This window comes from Amphiprion ocellaris, chromosome 20, assembly GCF_022539595.1.
Source record: "Amphiprion ocellaris isolate individual 3 ecotype Okinawa chromosome 20, ASM2253959v1, whole genome shotgun sequence".
NCBI classification, from domain to species: Eukaryota; Metazoa; Chordata; class Actinopteri; family Pomacentridae; genus Amphiprion; species Amphiprion ocellaris.
This window is the reverse complement of record NC_072785.1, coordinates 15,119,382-15,141,796: the sequence shown is the minus strand read 5'-3', so window position 1 is coordinate 15,141,796 and position 22,415 is coordinate 15,119,382. Positions and strand designations below refer to the sequence as shown.

Below are 22,415 nucleotides of genomic sequence, written 5' to 3'. Positions count from 1 at the left end.
AAAAAAAAAATAGCAATTGTAAAAGTTCTTTGCCTGAGGTCATCCAAGGCTTTAATTTTTCTAAAAAGTAGGAACCCCGAAAATGTTACATTTATAATATCAATCTGAGAATAATCCTCACATTGGAGAAGCTGGAACAAGAAATAGTTGCTATTTATGCTTGAAAAATTCCTCAAACAATCATCCAAATAATTTTTTTGTCGTTTAATTAAATTAAAATCCTGCTCTTTAGATTTCCAAAGTTAAATCCAAGCTGAGTGTTATAGCAGCCTTTGCTGTACTAATGCTAAATATGGATAATATTGATGCGCATACATTTCAAATTTCCGTTAACGGAAGTTTGGCTCTCAACAGTATTTGTGATTCTTAGTCCAACCGCTAGTAGGAGACATAACGTCCTCATCTGCGTCAAGCTCCACGCGGGCCACGACAGAAAGATGCAATTATTATAATTAACACCTGCAACATGAAGAAAGCTTTCACCGCTGAACAAATTTCGGACTGGTTCACCTCGGGGACCACGTTTGCGAACATTAAACTCACAGAAGAAGTGGCTGAAAAAAAGTCTGACGGACCGCCGTCGAATGAGACCAGGTAAGACCAACGGGCGAAGTAACGGAAAGTTAGCTTAAACTTGGCTAGCGTCATGCTAGCTAGCTAACGCTAGTTCGGACTCTACCGTCAGTTGGAGAAATACTCCTGAACACCGGTCTAAGTAAGATAAACTAGCTAGCATTCGTCAAATTAAGACAGTTTTCCATATCTGTCTGAAATGTTTGTGTTAAAATTCTTCAAAGCTTTCACAATTTTATACAGCTGACACTAGCGTTAGCTTTGCAGCATATAGGCACAGCCCAAAGACTTGACGGAAATTTTAGTTTAAGAGATATTTTGTAAAAATGATTTCTGGTTGACACGAGAGAAAAATTCACAAATATTAACTTAAATTTTTAGGTAAAGCATACTCTTGGACTTTATATATATATATATATATATATATATATATATATATATATATATATATATATATATATATATATATAACAGTAACAGTAGGGATGGGACGAGATCTCGTGCCACGAGATCTCGCGAGATCAAAATGTCACGAGAATTCCCGTGCACGCCTTCCACGAGATTGTAGTTTAAGTAACAGTCCTTTAGTATTTATTTTATCTTGGCCTGTTCAATATACTACTGCTGAGTTATGCAATGACACCCCCCACCACTAAGGGGCAACAGTGCGCAATGAGTGCGCGGGTTGTTTTGATACGTGTGTGCACGCTGCAGTCGAGACAGAGAGAACCGCCAGAAATGCAATGGAGTACGAAGGAGAAATCCAGGATCCATCCCCAACTTTTAAATCTCCAGTGTGGCAATACTTTGGTTTTCCGGTGGAAGAAAAAGATGGTAAAATATCCGCAAACAAGACACAAACCGTTTGTAAACACTGCAAAAAGATGTTGCCATATACAGGAGCTAAGACGAGCTGTGTGCAAAGACATTTACAGAACTACCACAAAAGCCTGAACCTGACCACGCCACCAAAAACAACCACGAAACAACAACAGATTAGTATTTATTTTTTTTTTGTTATCCACAAATGTTTGCACATTTTGTTTTGCACTTTAAAAAGAAAGCACTTTTAGTTTGTTAACCTTCTCAGCTAAAAAACAATTTTATTGCAGAGAGAATTACACTCCTGTTTGTTAAGAGCTGATATTTAGAGTTAAATTTGTTAATGACGTTGCAGTCTGCTTAATAATAAGAAAATATATTGTGAAAAATAGGTTTCATGTATTATTAAAAACGGTAGTTAAAATCTCGTCTCGTCTCAATCTCGTGAACTCAATCTCGTGAGATGTCTCGTCTCGTGGAAATTGTGTCTCGTCCCACCCCTACTGAACAGCCTTGGCAGAGTACTGCGCTCTCTGAGTGCTTTCCTTGTTCTTACTGTGTGACTCATCTCTGACCCCATTCTCAATTTGCCATGTATTATTTCCAGTGCAGTGCATAATTTGGATCTTCAAATGTGTCCAAGATGTCCAAATGTTTTTTTTTCTTTCTCTACACAGCCATGAATAATAAAAGAAGTACTCAAACTGAAATATAAATTTCAAGAATACCAAAATGAACCAATCAAGCACACATTTAATTTTATGCACCTGCAGGATTAAAAAATTTCCCCAGGTAGCTAGTACTCCCAAATTCCCCTCAATAAATACAGTAGTTTGTCTGGCAGAAAGACCCTGGAGGTTTCCTTTAAGGTTACGCAATTTGCTAGAAGCAGTTGTAACTTGCTGTGGAGGTTAGACTCTTCATGGATTCGTAGGATAATTAACAACATAGAAATATGACTAAAAAAGTACTACGCAAATTATGTTTTCCTTAATCTCCGTGTTTTTATTTTGAAATATTTTACAATTTTTCATCTTTATATCTCTAAAAATGGGTCACATGAAACAACACTCATTTGCATTTTGAGTTTGCGATGAGCTGTGACAAGTAAGCACTGTTTTTGACTTCAAGAGTCAAAAATCCACAAACATATTCTGTGCTTTTGGTATGAAGTCATTCCAACTACCTGACAGCAGGCCTTTAAAATCCATCCTCAACTGTTCAAAATTTAACTGCGGTTTGTAATCAGGACTACATAGACCACTCAGTTCATTAAATAGGATAGAAAGAGCAGGCAAACAAAAATCTAGTTATTGCAAAATATAGTTATTAACGTCTGAGCACATTTACCACCTAGCCTAATGTTGTTTTTACTGAACATGTATAACTAATACAGGTTATCCCATATTGTCTCCATGCTGTGAATGTGATAATAGTTATTTCCCTGTGTGAAACACAAGACTGCAAATGTAATGGTAGTTGTGTTCTCTCACAGTGTAGTGGTGTACGCCGCTTTGGGCCTGAGAGGTGTTGGATAGTAATATGGAAGGTCCCAGTCTCTGGTGGCTGTGAATGAACTGGAATGTCGCATGGCCCGATCCACGTATCCAGAGACTGTAGGGATCTCTTCTCTCGGATGGTCTCCACAGTTGGGTACTGTCGGTGTGACAAAGCCCTGCTTCATTTTGTAACGGCTCGTCCAAGCTTCCATTGGTCGGAACTGTGCTGGCTGCACTGAGAAGTCGTGATCTTCACCATATTCGTTTTGGTTCAGGAAGTCCCTCAGTACCTGCTTGAAGACAGACGCCAGCTCCCAGGGCCTTATGTTGTTAGTCGCAAGCACCTCACGAAACCTGTGGAAGTGTGCATCATTTTTGTTAATTAAACACTCATTGAAGAGACAAGGATTTTCATAAGCATAGTGCCACCTTACCATAAATCAGACTGCAGTTACTAATGTTTCTATATTTCACTCCTTCGCAAGATTTTAGAACTGTATACGCTTTTGGCTGTTGCATGTCTCACAGTTTCCTGAATGACATATGGGACAACAGCACATGATTTTGAAAATACTACATATACAGTAACACATTTTATTGGATGTTATTCTTTAGTAATGTTATTATGTAAGCACACAGTAGTGACCTAGTAGTGAATTTTATGGGAAAAAAGTAAGTAGGTCACAGTGCTCAACCGTGTATAACAAGTGTTCAACCTTATTTCCATACTGGCTAACAGAGATGATGAGTGGAAACCTTGTCAGTCTGGCTTCACTCAGCCTTACAGGGTGTCCTTCACCTTCACATGTTAACACCCTACATCGCCTGCGCCTGTGACAATAACACATAATGGCTTTCTTGGCAGCTCGCCCTGCCTCCCTTTCCCTTTGGGTCTTCTCTGCTTTGCATGCTGTCAGGCCTAGTGTTGATTCAGTAGCAGCTAGCCACTGTTGACAGCATACTAATGTGAGGACGGAGCATGGTATGGCTGCTACCAAACACCTGGAGAGGACGGTGGCTGCGTGGCTTGGTGGAATCTGAGCGCACAGGAACTCCAGCTGGTGTAGCTCCGATGAGGGGATGAGGGTTCGTAACCTGGGATACTTCTGAAACCAGTGAAGACCCAGGGCACTGTGGGCTAGCCTGTGCTCACGCTCCAGTTGTCTTGCCAGCCGCTCGCGTTCTTCCACGTGCCACAGGAGTTCTGTGATCAACATGCGGCTGGGTACAACCCCCGAGCTCTTCAGAGACGGTGTTGTATCCTGAGCCTGCTCTCTCGTCTCATGCGACCATTTCATCCAGCTGAACAGAGGCATGGCTCTCACAGGACACGATCCGTAAAAACTGAAGAAACATCAAAATTATTTGTTATTCTGGATCAGAAAGCTGTGACCTCCACAATATATATGTATGAATGAATAATCAGGGAATTTCCTAGCTCAGAATGGATCTTTGAGGGGGGTGACTACATGTGAGTAAACGTTGCTGATGATTACTGCAAAAATTACGCAGAAAAGAAATCTAACGTGATCGAGAAACTGAAGTATAATTCTAGAAAAACTTTAAAGCTAATCAAGAAATTTCTGCTGATGATGTGCTTAATAGCCTAAATTTCATGGTTGACAGTGAAAAATGATCACCCCATAACCAGCTGACCTCTGGTCTCTGCCTGATGGATGCTCTGATTGCAGTCACTTCAAGTCAAACTTGTTGAAGGAGGATGTCTCAGGTGTGTGTATTTGGCTCTTTTTTCAAGCTGATGGATTCAGCACACTTTCCACCTTGGATTCAGATATATTACAGCACCTGCAGGGTCATAGGTCAGCCAATAGACCACAAACTGTATGTAGGGCTTTGTATATCCCAAGGTTGAAAAAAAAAGTTCTTTTAGAGATCTCATATGATTTTTGCTCTTCATTAAACAAAATCTGTATATAAACTAAGTCGTCATGCATGTGCATCAAAGAATTAAAGGAATAAAAATTGAAAGGAAAGATCTGTACTTACAGGTGAAAACTGCACCACTGAAACTTTGAGCTATTTAGCAATTGTGCAGAGACAAGCTTTTCACAAAATACAGCCTCCAGCTTCTCGTCTCCATGGGTCAGTATATGTAAACTTAATCCTCCACTCAGCGTTGACCACGTCCCTTGGTGTCCAATGCCAAATTTCAGCAGTAATCCTCCTCTGGCTTGGTTTTTCCAAATGTTTTCCGTTTTGTCTTGTAGTTGTTGTCCTGTCCTCCCACTGCTCCTGTCATGCAGAGTTTTTCCAGGGGAGTTAGTCACACACTGATAACTAAGCGCTGTCACCTCTCCTTTCACCCCACTCCTCTCTGTGCAGTCTGCAGCTTTGTCGTAAGGTCAGCTGCTTTGTAGCTTGCACGAAATATGTGCATTGGAGAGAAAGAGAGAGGACGAGAGTGCATGTGTGCGCACAAGCCGTGGGTGTGTTGCATTTGAGCTCCTCTTAGTACTGTCAGGGTTTGTGTCTGTTGTTGAGATAAAATCCTCCCCTCACTAAGGGAGTGCTCGGGGGACACACATCTGGGAATGCTCCTCAGGCTACAGTGCTGTAGGCCTGGTATAGCTGACCAGCAGGAAAGTCAAATGGAGGCAGACAGTGTGAGCGAAGTTAGAAATAATTATTATTGCACTGAATTTACAGAGATGCTGGTATTTTGACCAACTGTTAACATTTGACTTTATTTTTAATGATAACCTCAGTGTTAATTTACAGCAGAATCTGTGTTTTTGTAAGTGAATAAAAAAATACCTTAATTTCTGACAATTTTCATATTTTTGGTCTATATAGTTGAATTAAAGAGCATTAAATGCCGCAATAACCAGAATTAGCTGTAACAGACATAGGTAAGGTGATGACATCTGATGAATTCTAACATATACTTAGTTTGCACACAATATTGATTTTGCATCTGAAGGGGACTTGTTTAAAGCTGCTAAATATTTTTCTCAGTTTGTGTGAAGCTTAGTCTCCAAGTTACTTTGATTTTACCAGTATATGCAACTGAATTTAAATTCTAATTGTATTTGGTATTTGCATTTATTTCCTAGGACAGCACTCCATGGGACGTGGCAGCTTTACTTTGTGAGATGAAACTAGCAGGCATAAGCCAAGCCACTCTTCTAATTTATTGAACAATTCTTGAAGAATGATTATGATCACAAAAACAGATAAAGTATAATTAAGTGTCTTTGTAATGTGGGCAAGAACTGTGACAAAAAGGCTGAGATTTCATGTTTTCCACACAGACAAAGTAATTTATTTTTTTGAAAGCTAATGTAATCGCAGGGCACAACTTCTCTTTTTGTCCAGAATGGCTCCCTCTAGGCTATGCAACTTTAGGCACTAAATTTGTTATCTCAAAATGTACTGTTCAAAATAGTTTAATTTTGTTTCAGTCCAGCAGAAGTTCTTGATAAGGGCTGTGTGGAAAACGTTACCTCTGATGGACGGAGGTCCCAAAAACCAGAACCAGCAGGGCGTAAGTATTGAACTTTATTTTAGTTTTTTTTCTAACCTACATCACCCTCACTTGTATTGTTCTATATCAGAAATCTTATTTATGTCCAAATTGGTTTTAAACTGTACCTTGTGCATTCATTTCTGTGTCTTTAGGTTCAGCCCCTCCTCCACTTGCCAGCTACGAGTACCCAATCTTGCCCATAACCAAAAACAGACAGGAGGTAAGATGCAGTGTCCATATACTACAGCCACCCAACCACACAGCCTGAAGGTTTCATAGTGCACTCTCATTTTCTAAGAGCTCTTTTTCTTTTGGTCATTTTGAAGTTCTATTAAAATTGTCATTATGTCCTCAGGACACTGGAGCACTTAAGCTTTTACTTTTGGTCAAGATGAACACAAATTTTTTTTGATGCTGCAAGACAACAGCTATCTTTAAGTTCACCAGTTCAGTATTTTTTGTTGACTACTACAGAATGGTGTGTATATATTTTGAGGAACTTGGAGCTGTCAGTTAAGCTTCACTTTCTTAATGCAGATTATAAATTCTCAACCTCCTATCATAAATCAGCTTAGCACATCCATCTGCTCTACCATTTCATAACTTATTTTCAAATTTCTCTTTCATTACAGTAGCCACATAGAGTGACCCTTTTTGTTAAGTGTGTCTCTTTAACTGTACACATGTCTGTTTGTGTTTCTGTTTTGTGTGTGTGTCCTGCTTCCAGCTGATTTCTCTCATAGAAAACAACTCTGTAGTGATCATTCGTGGAGCCACAGGCAGTGGCAAGACCACCCAGCTGCCACAGTACATTCTGGACCATTACAATGAGAAAAATACCTCGTGCAACATTGTGGTCACCCAACCACGCAAAATTGGAGCCACAAGTATTGCTCGATGGGTTGCAATGCAGCGGAAGTGCACCCTGGGTAGTCTGGTGGGATATCAGGTTGGTACCTTGAGAACAAATTAGATTTTCTTAAACTCTGCAGAATAGTTACATACACATATGTCCTTAGCAAATCTTTATTTTTGTTTCTTAATTTTTAAGGGTAAGGAAAACAAGAGGCCCTTTGCAGAAGTCAGGCAGCTGTAGTTCCATAGTTCTGATGTATTGACTGACCTGTAGTGATTCACAGGCTGCACAAAAAGCATTCATCACATCTCTCTCACATCTTAGAAAGAGTATTTGTATGCATGTGTCAACAAGCTCTTGTGTGCTTTGTTGCTAGGATTTCTGGCTGTGTTGTGCAGAGCTCTGAAACAGTGTGCCTAATAATAACTGTTGTCTCCTCCGCTTGGTGCAGAGTTAAGGATGATGTCACTGACAGTGGGAGCAATGATAAACAGTTAATGTTAGTGGGAGATATAATTCTTATACAACAAAACCTTAAAATTATGATCTGATTCTTGTACTTAACAGGCACTTGTTAATGTTGTCTTTATCCCATGTTAAATTGTTTTGGGTTTGTGAAAGTCACACAGTCTTGCAATCAAAAAGCCTTTTACCTGAGATTAGACACAGATTTTCAATGAATTTTCTCCAAATTCACTTACAGATCAAAATACCCATTTTGTCATTGCAAAAATGAGTTTTTTGGGTTTTTCTGCCTTTATTGTAGTGCACAGTGGAGAGAGAGACGGGAAACGTGGGGGGAAAGACATGCAATAAATGGCAATGGGTCGAACTCGAACCCATGACCGCATCGGGCACTACAGCCCCTGTTTATGGGTGGCCCGCTCAACCTGTTGAGCTACAGGGGTATCCCAGACATTAGTTTTTGAGATGATGAAAAAAGTTGAGGTCTAAAGCTGCTGGGAAAAGAGAGATGGGGAAATTCTGCCACGCCCACTCACGTTTCTTTCTGAGGAAGTAGAATGTAACCTTATTGACACTTACTGGATGGGGCACAATCATTCTGTGTGTCTGAGTGTGTTTGAGAGGACAGAAAGGAACGTATTGGTTTGTTATGAGAAAATGTGTAACAAGATTTTTGATTTGTAATGTTCTCTGGACCTCAGAGAGTCTGTAATGTAATAAAACGGTGCAAAACCCCCAAATGTACTTATCACCATGGTAAGGAAACCAAAACATAGGTGAGATGCAAAGGGCATCTCCCAGGGAGATCAAATGGTGATTAAAAACATTATCTGTGATGATATTTGCTGACAACTGTTTCAGCTAATGATCTTCTTGTGAATTAAATCGGCAACAAGAAACAACAACTGAATGTCTTCCACAAATAGATTTTAGTTCTTGTAATGCAGGTGCCCTTACACACATAAAACTGTCAAGCTGACTTCTCACTGTACAGTGGGCTAATAAACCAAGTTCCGAGTGAGCGTGGAGAAGTGCAAGTATGTGTTTAACTGACTGGTAATTAATGCAACTCTGTATTTATTTCAGGTTGGGCTGGAGAAGATGGCTACCGAGCATACCCAACTAATCTACATGACTACAGGAGTGCTGCTGCAAAAACTGGTTTCAGCCAAATGCCTAACAGAGTTCTCCCACATTTTCATAGATGAGGTGCATAAACATCACACTTCTAAAATGTGAGAGTGTTTTGCTTAGATCTTTTTTTTTTTGTCTTAAAAGGTTCACCAGTTCATTTGAGTAAACTGGACTTGTTTCATTTTATTGCTGTTGTTTCTACTATTTCTACTACTTTGTCTGTGCTTTCTATTTTTGCTCTGGTTTAATCTATATTTTTGCTGCTGTAGGTGCTCATTTTTAAGTTCAGTTGAATCCTGTTGTCTAATCAATGAATTTGGACTGTTCCAAATGATTGACACTGCCTTTTCCCAAGGTTCATGAGCGCACAGAGGAGATGGACTTTCTCCTGCTAGTGTTGAGAAAACTCCTTCATTCCAACTCTTACTGTGTCAAGGTAAATGTTACATCAAGTAAACATATCTACATTGTTGTCCGTATCACTTAAGTTCACACTTACAACAACCTGGATTTTTTTTTTCTTTCAGATAATCCTTATGTCGGCCACCATTAACTGCAGACAGTTTGCCGAGTACTTCGCTACAATAATTCGTGGCAGAATGAACCCTGCCTATGTGTTTGAAGTGGAGGGGGCACCCTATGCCATTGAGGAGTTTTATCTGGATGATCTCCACAGCCTGTTTCCACACAGGGTATAGACATGACAGTAAATGGGTACAGATGTCACTTTTCTCTCTATTGAAGGCAAATAGTTTATGTGTGAATTTTTTTGTGCCTCTTTACCAGGTCGAGCTACATCATCCAGATGACCCTCGCATCACACCAGAGATGTACAATCTTGCTATCAGTCTCATTCAGAGCTTTGATGAAATGGAAGGCAAAGATTCCAGGTGAGGCATGTGACGTTTTCTAACTTGACTGCTTAAATGTGCAAATAGCCAAATGCATAACTGTGAGATCTGTTTGTGTGTGTAAGTAGCAAGGTGGAGAAAGAGGGTAGCATGGCTTCATCAGAGAGAGGCAGTGTTTTGGTTTTCCTTCCTGGTTTACACGAAATAAGCTACATGCAGGAGGCCCTGACAAAGTTGGTTCACAAAAGGTGAGCTATTGAATTTGTTGTTTCCTCACAGTGGCAGCCTCTTTTCTAATAAAATCAGAGGTCACACTGTCTTGTGTTTTCTAGTGTGCCAAGTTTTGTACATATTTAAAATGATTCAAGCACCAAGACTTTAGCTGCAAGTTTAGTGTGTTACTTTTTAAAAAAAATTGGTGCATGCTACATTTTAATTTTACTCTGAATGAGCTGCTGTTGTTTAGATTGCAGGTTTATCCTCTCCACTCCACGGTGACTCTAGAGGAGCAGAACGGTGTGTTCCTGTACCCTGTCCCAGGATACAGGAAGGTGAAAATCTGTTGATCTTATTCTGCCATGTGTTGTCAGTACACGTTGTACTGATCATCTTTTTGTCTTCACAGGTGATTCTATCCACCAACATCGCAGAGAGTTCGGTGACTGTTCCAGATGTCAAATATGGTGGATTGTTTTCCTCAGCTTTTTATTTTACATTTATTTAGCTATTATTTAATTATATATTATATTTATTTAAAAATTTAATTGTTATTGGTGCTGTTCTATCACAGTGATTGACTTCTGCCTGGTTCGCCACTTGGTCTGTGACCAAGAAACTAATTATCAGTCACTGCGTCTTACATGGGCATCTAAAACCAACTGCAACCAGCGCAGAGGTACAGTAACTACAGCACAAAACTTTATCTGCAAAGGGTAAATATCTGTTCACTTCTGTCCTCTCACACTCAACATCACTTCCCTCTCAGGCAGGGCAGGTCGAGTGTCTAAGGGCTACTGTTACCGCCTTGTTACCAAAGAGTTCTGGAGGAATGAAATGCCAGACCACATGATTCCTGAGATGCTAGTAAGAGAATACACAGACAATCAAATATCTTTCTGTGTGTTTAATGCTGTTTGGACCCTAGCTTTTACAGTCAAATTTGTGCTGCACTTTTTTCCTTCCTCTCAGCTTGCTCCCCTGGCTACCATCTTGTTGAAAGTGAAGCTACTGGACATGGGAGATCCTCGCTCCCTCCTCTCCACAGCCCTCTCTCCCCCCAAACTTTGCGACATAGTTAGGACTGTGCTCCAACTCAAAGAGGTCTGTAAAAAGAGTGCAGATTGGTGATTCTTTTCTGAGAGGCCATTACGGTCTAGTCAAGTGCATCTGAATGATTGTTATGTATGTGGGCATGCAGCTGACCACCCAGCTCTGTCACAGAGTATTAGACAGTAAAGTTCCCTGACAGGAGCTTTGCGTCAGCCAGTGTTAGCATTGTCAGGTTTGTTGCATGAGAGCACAGCTTCAAAAACTTGTTCCCTAATGTGTTTGTATATATTTTGCTGATGAAAAGAAGTCTTTCTATCACTGATACAACATTTAATTAAAACATTTTTGAAAATATATATTTTAATATAGTCTTTCAACATCAAGTACAAAGTGCTTTACAGAACTGAAAATGTTAAATGCTGTTTGTGAGGCCATTATAAACTACTTTTTATGACAAAACAGTAAAAACAATATGTATATATATTTCTTCTAAATTTCTAATTGTTAAAAGCTCAGCTGTTTTTCTGTGTTAGGATTCCAGATGTTAATTATTAGAATAAGTAGAGCATGTTGTCTTGACAGTAGCTGGATGTATCACTCTGCAGATGGGTGCGCTGTCAGTGAAGAGTGATAGGAGAGGTCAAAATGAGGATGGTGAGCTGACATTCTTGGGCCGAGTGCTGGCCCATTTGCCTGTGGACCTGTATCTAGGGAAGATGATTGTCCTGGGCCATGTCTTTGGCTGTCTAAATGAATGCCTCATCATAGGTCAGTCTGTCATTATGCTACTGGACTGAACTTTCTGTTCGTGTTTGCAGTTGTTGAGACATAACTTGGTCCACAAATCAGTGATGAATGCATTCTAGGAAATGTATTTGTGTGCATGTGTTGTGTTTTTTTGAGTGACTGTTTGCACAGCAGCCTCTCTCATCCTCAGCTGCCTCACTCTCTCTGAAGAGTTTCTTTGCCATACCATCCATGCAGCAGCTTGCCGGCCACAGGTGAGTTCCATCCAGCAGTTTCACGGATTTACTCACTCTTGGTTGTCAGTAAAGTATTTTTTGTGTGGCATGACATATTTTGACATTATGTTGTCTTTTCACTCGATAGAGGCGTCTTTTGACTTACTTTTACATCTTTAGTCCCATCATAGTATCTTCTAGCTAAAGCAGTAGAAATCAAATGCTCGCATTTCGAAAATTATGAATTGTATTTTTCTGGTCATTAAATAGTCTCTGCCACTCCATGTTCACTGTTCCCCTTAAGCCTCCCCCTGTCAGATATTTGTATACTTTTGAAAATCTATGAGTATTTTTCTGCCAGTGTAGAAATGTACAAGGGTCAACTGTGACATGTTTCCATCAGGTCAGAAGTAGATACAGGTTCAGCATATTTTCAGCTTTTTCTCAATGCACTAAATAGAACTTGTGTTTCCAGGAGCAAGCTGGCTTTTGCCCGTGGCACACCAAGTGATGGCATAGCTTTTGTCAGTGCCTTCAAGGTAATGTGTTTGATGCCAAATCAACAGCAAGTTGTGTTGTCCAGTGCATTTATATGCATTTATTTGAAACAATTTCCTCTTCTTTCTTACTATTAGGCATGGCACTCATCCAAAAAGAAAGGACAACTGAGACATCCAAAGGTAAACAATAGGTTGCTGAAAAAACTCTATTTTTTGAAAGCATGATTCAGAGCACAATCAGGCAGACCAAAGGTGAAAAAAAGAAATTGTATATAACAAAGTGAGACTTCAGTCAACAGAAAGGCTATCTAGAGGCTGATCTAGTCTACTTCTCAGGAGGTAAACAAGACCAAATGCTTGAGGTGGGTGAGCATTTCACAGTTGGTGATTTTAAAAAAAAAAAACAAGAGAAAATATTACCATGTTTCCAACCTGCAGTCAAACATGGTCGTAAGAATATTCGAGTCTGGGTTGGAGGGTGACTTGCTAATCTGGAGTTGGATGCTTGCACCAAGTCAGTGCCACCTTGACCAAGGAAATGTAGCTCTCTATTCTCAAGAGACTGGTTTGTATCTCTTATGGAGAAGAATCCATACTGTCAAAGAATGATGAGTCCAAACATGGTTAAAAGCTTTAAAGAACTACTTTAAGACCAAAGAGTGCAGCCTGTTAAGGATTTTCTCCCAGTCAACTGACTGGCCATGAATATTTATGAAGCGCTTGAAGGCTGATAGAACCAAGCAAGAAGCTCTTTAGAACATTGTCAGATCATGCTGTTATCAGGTGTTGTACAAACTTGCGACTGCATGCTACTGGGTCTGGAACCAGGATGGATCATGTGAGGGCTCTGCTAAAAGCTTCAGCTTGCATTCTATCATTTAGTAGGTTTTGAAGTCCGCTTTGTATTATTGTCGTGCTGGAGAAGCTGCCCTCTTTTCAGTTTTACTTTGCCTGCATGACATTTGTGAGCAAAGTTTGCTTTTTGCATGGAATTCCTTCTTCCCTTATTTCATCATGAGGCTTGTTAGGGCTTTGCCTGCCACAATGCCCCAAAGCAGAATCTTTACTATATTAAACATGTTAAAAACTCAACAGTTCCCATTAGCTGATATTTGTTAGTGACTTTTTTGAATACTGCTTTTGCTTTGTATGTGTCAGCTTGCAATTTTTTTTTAACCCAAGTGAGTTACTTAGAACGCTTTGTTATGAAGTGTTTCAACAAACTTTGACAAGTCAAAGAAGTTATCGTTGCTGGCAGTACCACATGACAATTTTTGACCTTCCTTACAAATGTTGAGAAAGTAATTTCTAAAACTTAAGTTGATGAAAGACAAACTACCTCTCTCCTAACAGTGCATTTGAAAACTTTGGAAAAACAACATTTTATTAAATGCAACTCTCTGCTCTTTTTGTCTATTTTTAATGAACTATAACAAGTGTTTTTCTCTCTTAGGATGAGCTGGACTGGGGAAAAGAAAACTTCATTCAAATCAAGAGGATCAGGGAGGTACAGAGATCATCTTAAGATCTTGGTCACATGAGCTCATGGAGTCAAATGTAACCTAAGTCAAGCGGTGAACAACAGGCATTCAAGGATTATTCTGGATTTATTTTAGCCTGCCATAAATTCAATTCATGTGTCTGTTTTGACTCTGTGGGTCACACTAAATTTGCAGTGTCCATCTCTGTCATAGAGATTTATGGAGAGGAGTTGCATGAAACAGTGTGTATAGCAGGAAGACTAGTGCTTGCTCCCTTCAGCTTTCCAAAATGTGATGGGTATATGAATTGTTTTGTGAATAGGACAGACGGCATACATTCCTGGATGGAGATCCTAATGCAGTTAGCAACGTGGCTAATTTCTATAGTTGTTTTCTTTCAGACTCAAAAACAAACATTTAAAAATAATATAGTGAAAATCACTTAGTTTTAGCAAATTTGTGGCAGTTGCCCTGACAAATGCTGTTCGCATGTTGTTTTTTCCTGCCGACTGGTTTCCTCTAATCTCTACCGGGGCAGAAAATGTAAAGTTAGCATGAGCCATAGAGCCATTGATGGGAAATTTGCTAGGCTGAATCAAACAGAAGTTATTGTTTTAATTGTATGTAATTATATTGTATTCAAAATTTTAGCAACAGCTGTTTGGTACACGTTTTATGTAGTGAAGTCATAAAATCAGTACTATTGATAAATGTTGAACACCTTTAGGTTTTGTGACAGATTTTTCATTTGAAATGTTTTTGTAAATGCACTTGTTTGTGAAATATTCTGAGCTTATGAAATGAGTTGAGTTTATTTTTCTGAACGAGATGGCTAGAAAGACGTGTAAGTCGCTGGCTCCTCTGCACAGCTGGCCAGTCATGTTGTAAAGTATGGGGAATCATTGGCTTGAGCATAAATCCCACTTAACTTACTCTCCAGGTAGCAGAGCTGTATGAGGACCTGAAGAAGCGTGTGTCCCAGTTCAACATGCATGTCTCAGAGGACAGTCAATCTTCAGACTACTCCAGCACACATAAGCAGAGATTCATTCTTCAGGTTAGACATTGAATGATGTACATAAATATTCTCCCAGGTCCCAATGTTGCTGTGTAGTTTACACCTCAGATATGGTCAATGGTGTCAATACATTATTCAACTGTTTTATATACATATATAAACATCAATTTGTTACAAAGTGCGCCTCTCTCCATCTTAGGTGGTCATTGCTGGTGCCTACTACCCCAACTACTTCGTCCAGGGTGAAATAGATGAACACCTGGCTTCCAGAGAGCTAAATGGCTTCAACCCCAGAACAACAGTGATGGTATTGCCTGCCCCTGATTTTTGGAAACTTTTTTACTTTTTTGGAAGAAAGAAGTTTTGATTTTGAAAATTGATTCTTCGAAGAATATGTCAGCCAAAACATATAGTATATGGTCAAAGGATTATGTAGACGCAAGCATGTTGGCTTGGCTTACAGTACTGAACTTTTAGGTCTAATATTGTGCCCCTTTTCTGCAATTTAGAACGTCTTACATGTCCACACAAAGTACCTTTCAAAAAGTGGACGGTGAGGGGCAGAATTCTACATAGTTTGAGCTTGACAGACTATTGGTTCTTCAGTTATCATATAGCCGTTCAGTGAAATTCTTACTTGCTTGTAAAGCTGGGAGGTTATCTAGTTGTTGGGGACTTGAGGAGCGACACAGATTAAGGTCTTTTACTTTACACCTCCAAGATTGTAATACCAACAAAACACATACGGTGAAAGATGTATTTTCATCATATGGGACGTTTATTGTTACCATAGCATATGAAATGTTAAAATGTTACCATTAATGCAATTTGAGACCTGTTAATAAGCAGTTAAATATTATTATGTGCAGTTGAGATGATCAAAGTAAGTTCAGCATTGAGAATGAGGAGCTGAACCTGACCAGCTTGAGTTTGAGATGTCCTAAAATTACCATTATTTAGAGGATAATCCAATTTGATTAAAATACCAAACTGCAATATCAGACTATTTGTTGTTTTCAGGTGAGGAATCTCCCACCGTATAGTTTCCTGTATTACAAGCAGCTGCAGTCTATGTTCCGTCTGTGTGGACAAGTCAAAGCCATTTCCTTTGATAGCTCCAGGTAACAGTCACCACTGTAGTAAATCAGCACTCTTCCAACACACGTTGACTACTTTGCATACTCTTTATTGTCTCACATTGAGTGTTTGTGTGTTCATTCAGAGCATATGTGGAGTTCTACGGTACATCCCAGGACTCCGGGGTGCTGCCTGAAGTGTCTCTTTCATTCCTTCTGGGCCAAAAGGCCCTTCCAATGGAGCTTTCTGTCTATCCAATTCAACAGATAGAAAACTGTGCTGGCAACAGACACATACCTTACATGAAGTATTCACGGTACAGTGAGGTTACAGAAGTCAACTGTAGTTCTCTCCCTGTATTAAGCTTTACAGCAAGTAGAAAATTTAATCCGTGTGCTGTTTCTCTACAGGATGAATGTGGACTTGCAGAGCCATACTGTCGCCCCAGTGGGAGTTGTGACCAGTATCATTGACCCAGAAAAGCTACCTCCCAGTCGCTTGTTTGTTGTGAACATCACAGAGGTTAGTCCTCTGGATTTAGCTGGTCTGACTGAGCTAAATGCTATGAGTTACACTTAAAATTCTGCATGCTGGTTTTGGAGGTTTTCATCAAATACCTGCATGTTTAATGGATGGATCACATATTATCTTTTAACTCTCTGCTGCAGGTTTTGGAGGTGGGTCATTTCTGGGGGTTTCTAGCAGATGAAGCCAGCCTGGAAAAGAAGCGCCATCTGACAGCAGAGATTAACATGCGCACACTGGATCCTGTAACTGTGTCGCTCTATCCCAACCTGCTGTGTCTGGCTCCTTACTCTGAGATCAATGGTCAGACCTTGTATTACCGTGCCAAGACCCTGCACATGCGTGGCAGTACAGTGGAGGTGAATATTGCTCACACTCAAGCCATGGTAGAGAGAAATTTTCAGCAAATTGTAGTTTCACAGTAATTGCAGCTAATTATCTTGAGTGTTGCTGTTCAGGTAACTACCACTTACTTTACCCTATGCCAGTGAGGGCAAATGCAGACTTTTAATGGCCGGTTTGATTATTTTATTTATTCAGTCAATTTTTCTGGATTGTATTGAATGACTTTGTCTTTGTATGAAAACAGACATATTGTTGATAAAGTAGTAAAATTAATTAAGTAGCAGTCATTACACTGTTTTATTTTATGACTGTATTTGAGTTGGATAAATATGGTATTTTTCATACATTTTCCCACAAGTGTAACAGCACACAGATGTCAGTTTTTCCATAGATAATGATATGGAAAGAAAGCAGAGAGCAGATGGATAGAGAAGGATTGAAAAGACCACAAATGTTAACATATTGTAGAAACTTAGAAGAGTATATGTAGACACAAAAGTGACCATTTTATATTCAATTTTTTTTATTCTGAAGAATTATAGTTCTGCCTGAAAGTTTGTGAATTTCAGAATTAATGTTTCTGCATGAATATGACGTATAACATTCAGTTTTTAAACAATTCCTAAAATTAGATAAAGAGAATCCATTTAAAAAAATTAGAAAAAATATTAGAATTTGTCATTTAATGTGGAGAATGATGCAATATGACACACCTGTGAAGGGTAAAGGTATGTGAACCTCTAGTATTAGTAGTTCAGGTGAAATTAAAGTCTGGTGTTTTCAGTCAGGATTACAGTCAGATGTGAGGGGGCACATTGTTTAAATTAAAAACCCTGTATCTACGACAGCCCGATCTTGTAAAAATGCATCCACTTGATGAAGAGGCTCAGAAAATTTTTGGACTCTACTGATACACAATCAGACAGGCTGTATGAATGGAGGAAATTCAGGACCAAGTCAACAAACAGTGATCTCTCCAAAAACAAGGCATGGAATAAAAAAAAAAAAACATCACAGAGAAACCCCAGAGTAACTTTTAAACAATAAAGGCCACTCTTACATTGGCTAATATTTATGTTCATGAATCCATCATCAGAAGAACACTGAACAACAATGATGTGCATACATAGCTGCAAGAAGAAAACCATTGCTCTTCAAAAAGAACATTGCTGCTAAAGATCATACGAGCAAACCAGAAGACTAATGGATTAATGTTTCAGGAGTGGATGAGACAAAAAAAAATACAGCCCTTCTGTGAAACATGGTGGTACGATGATGGTTCTGATCTGTTTTGCTGCATCTGGGCCAGGATAGATTGTCATCATTTATGAAATAGATTCTAAATTCTAGTGATGTTAAAGGAAAATATCAGGACATTTGTCTGAACTGAATCTCAGATAAAGTTGGCCATGTAGCAAGACAACAATCCCAAAACACACAAGTCACTCTTCCAAAGAATGATTAGGAAGAATAAAATTAGTGTTTTGGAAAGGCTAAGTTAAAGTCCTAGCCCTAATCCAATAGAAATGAATGAACCTTAAACAATTAGTTCATGTACGGAAATTCACCATCATCCCAGAGCTGGGAATTCCTCCAAGATGATGTGCAGGACTGAATAACCGTTACCTGAAACATTAAGTTGCATTTATTTCTGTATAACGAGGTCACACTGGATGCTGAAACCAAAGGTTCACATACTTTCACTACTCACAGATATGTAATGTTCCACCATTTTCTTCAGTAAACAAATGAACGGGTGTTTCCGGTCACTTTTCAGGTGTTCTTTGTGGACTTTGGAAACACAGCAGTTGTTGCCAGCAGCAGCCTCAGAGAGCTTCCTTCTGACCTGCAGTCTCGTCCCTTCCAGGTAGCAATGATATAGATGGCACTATTTCTCAGAACAGTAAATGCACACTAAAGCTGTCTCACTGTCCAGACTGTGAATTAATAGCAAAACATACAGTAACGCACACCGTGCTTCCCGTTTCAGGCTCAGGAGTTCCAAGTTGCTAGATTACATCCTTCAGCTGAATCTATCATCCATGGGAACCAGTGGAGCAGCCGTGCCCGCAACCGCTTCATCACTCTGGTGAAGGGTCACTCCCTCATCGTGTCCCTGTACTCTGTACTCTATGGTGTTATGCGTGTGCAGCTGCTCATCAACACAGAGAAAACAAACACCAGCGTATTGGACATACTCGTGGAGGAGGGACATGCTATAAAGGCCGAGGAGAGCTGTGATTCTAAGGTGACACTCCAACACGCTGAGGCGGTCTGATGTGCAATTCATTAGACCTACCACACTGTAAAGTTCTGCAGGAAATATGTGCTGAGACAGAACATGCAATCAACCATTGAAGTAAAATGTCTTTAACAAGTTAGTCCAGCTACTTAAAAAAATGTAATAAAAAACTCTGCAATGCTGTGTGCTTGTCATAGTCAAGATATTGGATGTTTTCATCCTCTTGCAGCAAAACCATGAGGCCCTAATGTCTCTGTACAAGGACAAGGAAGATGGTACATATGTCCCAGACTCTGTCAGCAGCTCCTGGAAAGATCGCAAGAAAGAGGAGAAGGAAATCATTGACAGTCTGCTTGCTCACTTTTCCAAAGGCAGTCAGTCCTATGCGAGGACAAAGGTAAGACACAGTGCAGGTCAAACTACTGTTTATTAGTGTTTTGATGAGAAGGAATCAGTGTGAAATATATGGAATCTTTCAGTCTGTAGGACTTTTTAAAGGCACTGTTGCAGTATCATTTCTAAATGTGAAGATGAGTGACAAGGATTAACGTCAAGAAAATAAATAAAATCAGAAAACTAAGGTACAAGGATGAATTTTGGCCATGTATTTAAAATACAGTACTGATGTTGAATGTCTGAGATGCTGATACTTCAGCGTTGAGTGTATGATGACATCACCTTTTTACTGTGTGTTCTTGCCGGTTTGTCCAGGAGATGGAGCCATTTCAGTGAATCAGTTGTTGCGCTTGCATTCATTCTGAGGCACACCCATTCAGTCTGATAAGCAGAACAATGACGAGAGGATGACCACAGCTCTGAATCACAGTAATCAGTGCATGCATGGATGTATCATGTGTTGTTTGATTGCTGGCTTTCCTCTGACACTATAGGTTCGTCTGCATGGACCAAGTAGCCCTTACAAGATAAACTTCCACAGCTTGAGCCACTACAAGTAAGCCTTACATATACCACCATTAAATGAAACTGGCAAATCCTCTTCCTCTTCTTTGCTGATGAAGAGTGTCTTCTTGTAGGACAGTGTGCATAGATCGAACCAGCATCAACTCCTTTGCCCTGAATGAAAATCCTCATTACAAACATGAGAGAATGCTGGTGGCTGGGACTGTGTCGGTCGACAGCACAGGTATCAGACAGGCCAAATATTGTAAATTTATGGCTGACATCTCCCCTAATCTTACTTTTATATTAAATAGTTTCATAGTTTTTATTATTGTTGATATGTTCACCATATTGTAAGATACAGACCAAATCAATTACATAGCTTAAGGGTGTGTTTGTCTTTTAGGTACATGCATTCTGCTTAGAGACACCACCCTCATGCCAGACATCCCTGGGCTGCCTGCACTTATTACCATGCTCTTCACCCCTATCATGGAGTTACGGTTAGTTTTACACACAGCACTGCTGCACCCAAATGTACAAAAATGCATCTCTAAATTTTCCTTCCTTTTTTCTTTTTAGCACTAACAAGGAGCGGACCTGCTACACTGGTGCCCTCTGTGGCTTGGGCTGCAACAGTCAAACACAAGAAGCCATCCTACCTGAGCATGACATTGAACTGGCCTTTGATGTCAAGTTTGATGTTGAGGACATCACTGAGGTAAGAGTCGTCGTCAGAGAGAGAGGCAGCTACTCAGATGTGTTGAGATGGACTGCAGTATGAAAGTAGGCAGTATTATAGATGAGTTTTTTCCTTGATCTTTTGCCACTCGCTGGGTCCTTGTTGGTGATTAACTGATGATCCATATAATGTCTCCTCACTTTCACATCCTTGCAACTTCAGAATTGTAATAGTCTCCAAAATACATGGAGTTTAAAGTGGTAGTAGACAACTTTTTTGTTTTAACCACGGTTTAAGCATTTAGGTTGATTACTTACAAACCTTGTTTTCACTGTGCAAGTCTGTGTTAAACTGGGTAGGAAATACCCTGAGAAAATGAGGGCTTGATTTACAGTGCAAAGAACAACCTGATTAAATGTGGAGAATCTATCCTGCAAAAAATAAAAGATCAGTTAGGGTAATTTATTACAAATTTACAAGACCTGCATACTCAGCATTACAACCAAGGGTTTTTACCCTGTGTTTATTATAGCACCAAGATCAATGTTTCTATTTCAGACTGAGATTTTTACAGTCCTTTCTTGCTTTGGACAGTATCTAGGCTGTTAGCCATGCTGCGATTGCTACAGCTAGCAGCCAAAAAACAAACCAGGAGCTTCATTCTTATTTCCTGAATTGTGCGCATTATCAAAACATACGTACATCTCAACAGCTACATGCACAATAGAAAATATGTTTAATAATAGCAATAGCCTCTTTTCCTTGTGACACTGATAGTGTTGTGCCAATTACAAAAATACTTTAGTTCCAGTTATAGGTGATGATGCAGCACTCCCTCTAGAGTATCAGTCAGTAAATTCTGTATTTTTGTTTTTTTTAAGATAAATGCATTGCGTGTAGCTATAAACCACATGCTGTCTGAAGGCCCCAACAGTGTCCTGCATCTGGGACCAGACAGGATCAGTCACCTGCAGGAGGACTGTCGGGATCACCTCACCAGGTCACACGTACACCTACAGAATTCAGTAATAAGGGTGAATTTCTAGTAGTGCAATTCTTAACGTGTGCTTCATATTGTGTAATGCAGGCTGTTCACAAAGTCTCCATCAAGGGAAGCTGTTGCTCCAGTGTACTATGAGAAACTGGAAAAGTGGAATCAGGTACAGTACAGCTCCGTTATTTGATCATTAGCTGTTTGAGGCACATTTTAGTTCTGTGCTGAAGTATATATTGGACCTGTAGGTGGATCCATCCCTGAAAATGGACATCGTGGAGCCTGGAGGCGGAAGCAGTGGAGGTGCCCTCCTCTTCCAGCTACATCCAGTGACTCTCCTTAACAGTTAAAAAGACACTGCTCTAATGTTGTTCTATCAGCAGTTCTGTTAAATTTGTATTTATGTTCAGAGGACTGTATTGTTTTAAATTTAAATGGGACTGTAGCTTTGAAGCCCCTTCAAGTTCGTTGATGATTTTCATCCCATCTACCTTCGTTGTAACAGTGTTTCAGCAGTGGGCCATTAAAAATAGTTGTCTGCAACACATGAGGCTTGTCAGTCTTCAAACATGGTCTCATTGTGACCCAAGAGTCAAGTTAAATTTGCACGCGCGCACATACCCCTACACACACACACACACACACACACACACACACACACACACACACACACTTACTATGGGAGGTGTGTCAGTGCCAGAATGCATTGGCTTGTATTTATAGCTCACCATTC

General features: G+C 39.8%; 2 protein-coding genes across 3 annotated transcripts; one reads left to right on the top strand and one right to left on the bottom strand.

The window, feature by feature from the left end:
- The first annotated feature begins 59 nt into the window (after positions 1-59).
- tdrd9 (tudor domain containing 9) lies at positions 60-22,229 on the top strand. Of its 2 annotated transcripts, XM_023285925.3 has the most exons (35): positions 60-594; positions 6,317-6,399; positions 6,534-6,601; positions 7,109-7,330; positions 8,789-8,911; positions 9,192-9,272; positions 9,364-9,528; positions 9,623-9,726; positions 9,816-9,935; positions 10,154-10,238; positions 10,313-10,370; positions 10,478-10,582; positions 10,673-10,770; positions 10,876-11,007; positions 11,562-11,724; positions 11,894-11,957; positions 12,394-12,457; positions 12,554-12,598; positions 13,872-13,925; positions 14,840-14,956; positions 15,117-15,224; positions 15,938-16,038; positions 16,140-16,310; positions 16,405-16,516; positions 16,663-16,878; positions 18,642-18,731; positions 18,855-19,112; positions 19,336-19,503; positions 19,997-20,058; positions 20,141-20,250; positions 20,413-20,509; positions 20,589-20,727; positions 21,570-21,688; positions 21,776-21,848; positions 21,931-22,229. In XM_023285925.3, the coding sequence occupies exons 1-35, from the start codon at positions 467-469 to the stop codon at positions 22,030-22,032; spliced, it is 4,005 nt and encodes a 1,334-aa protein (XP_023141693.2). In that variant the 5' UTR covers positions 60-466; the 3' UTR covers positions 22,033-22,229. The 2 variants fall into 2 exon arrangements, with proteins under 2 accessions (XP_023141693.2, XP_054861937.1); XM_055005962.1 differs by lacking the exons at positions 60-594; positions 6,317-6,399; positions 6,534-6,601; positions 7,109-7,330 and having other exon boundaries at positions 8,798-8,937.
- rd3l (RD3 like) lies at positions 2,375-4,210 on the bottom strand. Its single transcript, XM_023285927.3, has 2 exons — positions 3,897-4,210; positions 2,375-3,248 (listed from the first exon to the last, which is right to left on the bottom strand). The coding sequence occupies exons 1-2, from the start codon at positions 4,208-4,210 to the stop codon at positions 2,885-2,887; spliced, it is 678 nt and encodes a 225-aa protein (XP_023141695.1). The 3' UTR covers positions 2,375-2,884.
- Positions 22,230-22,415: the final 186 nt, after the last annotated feature.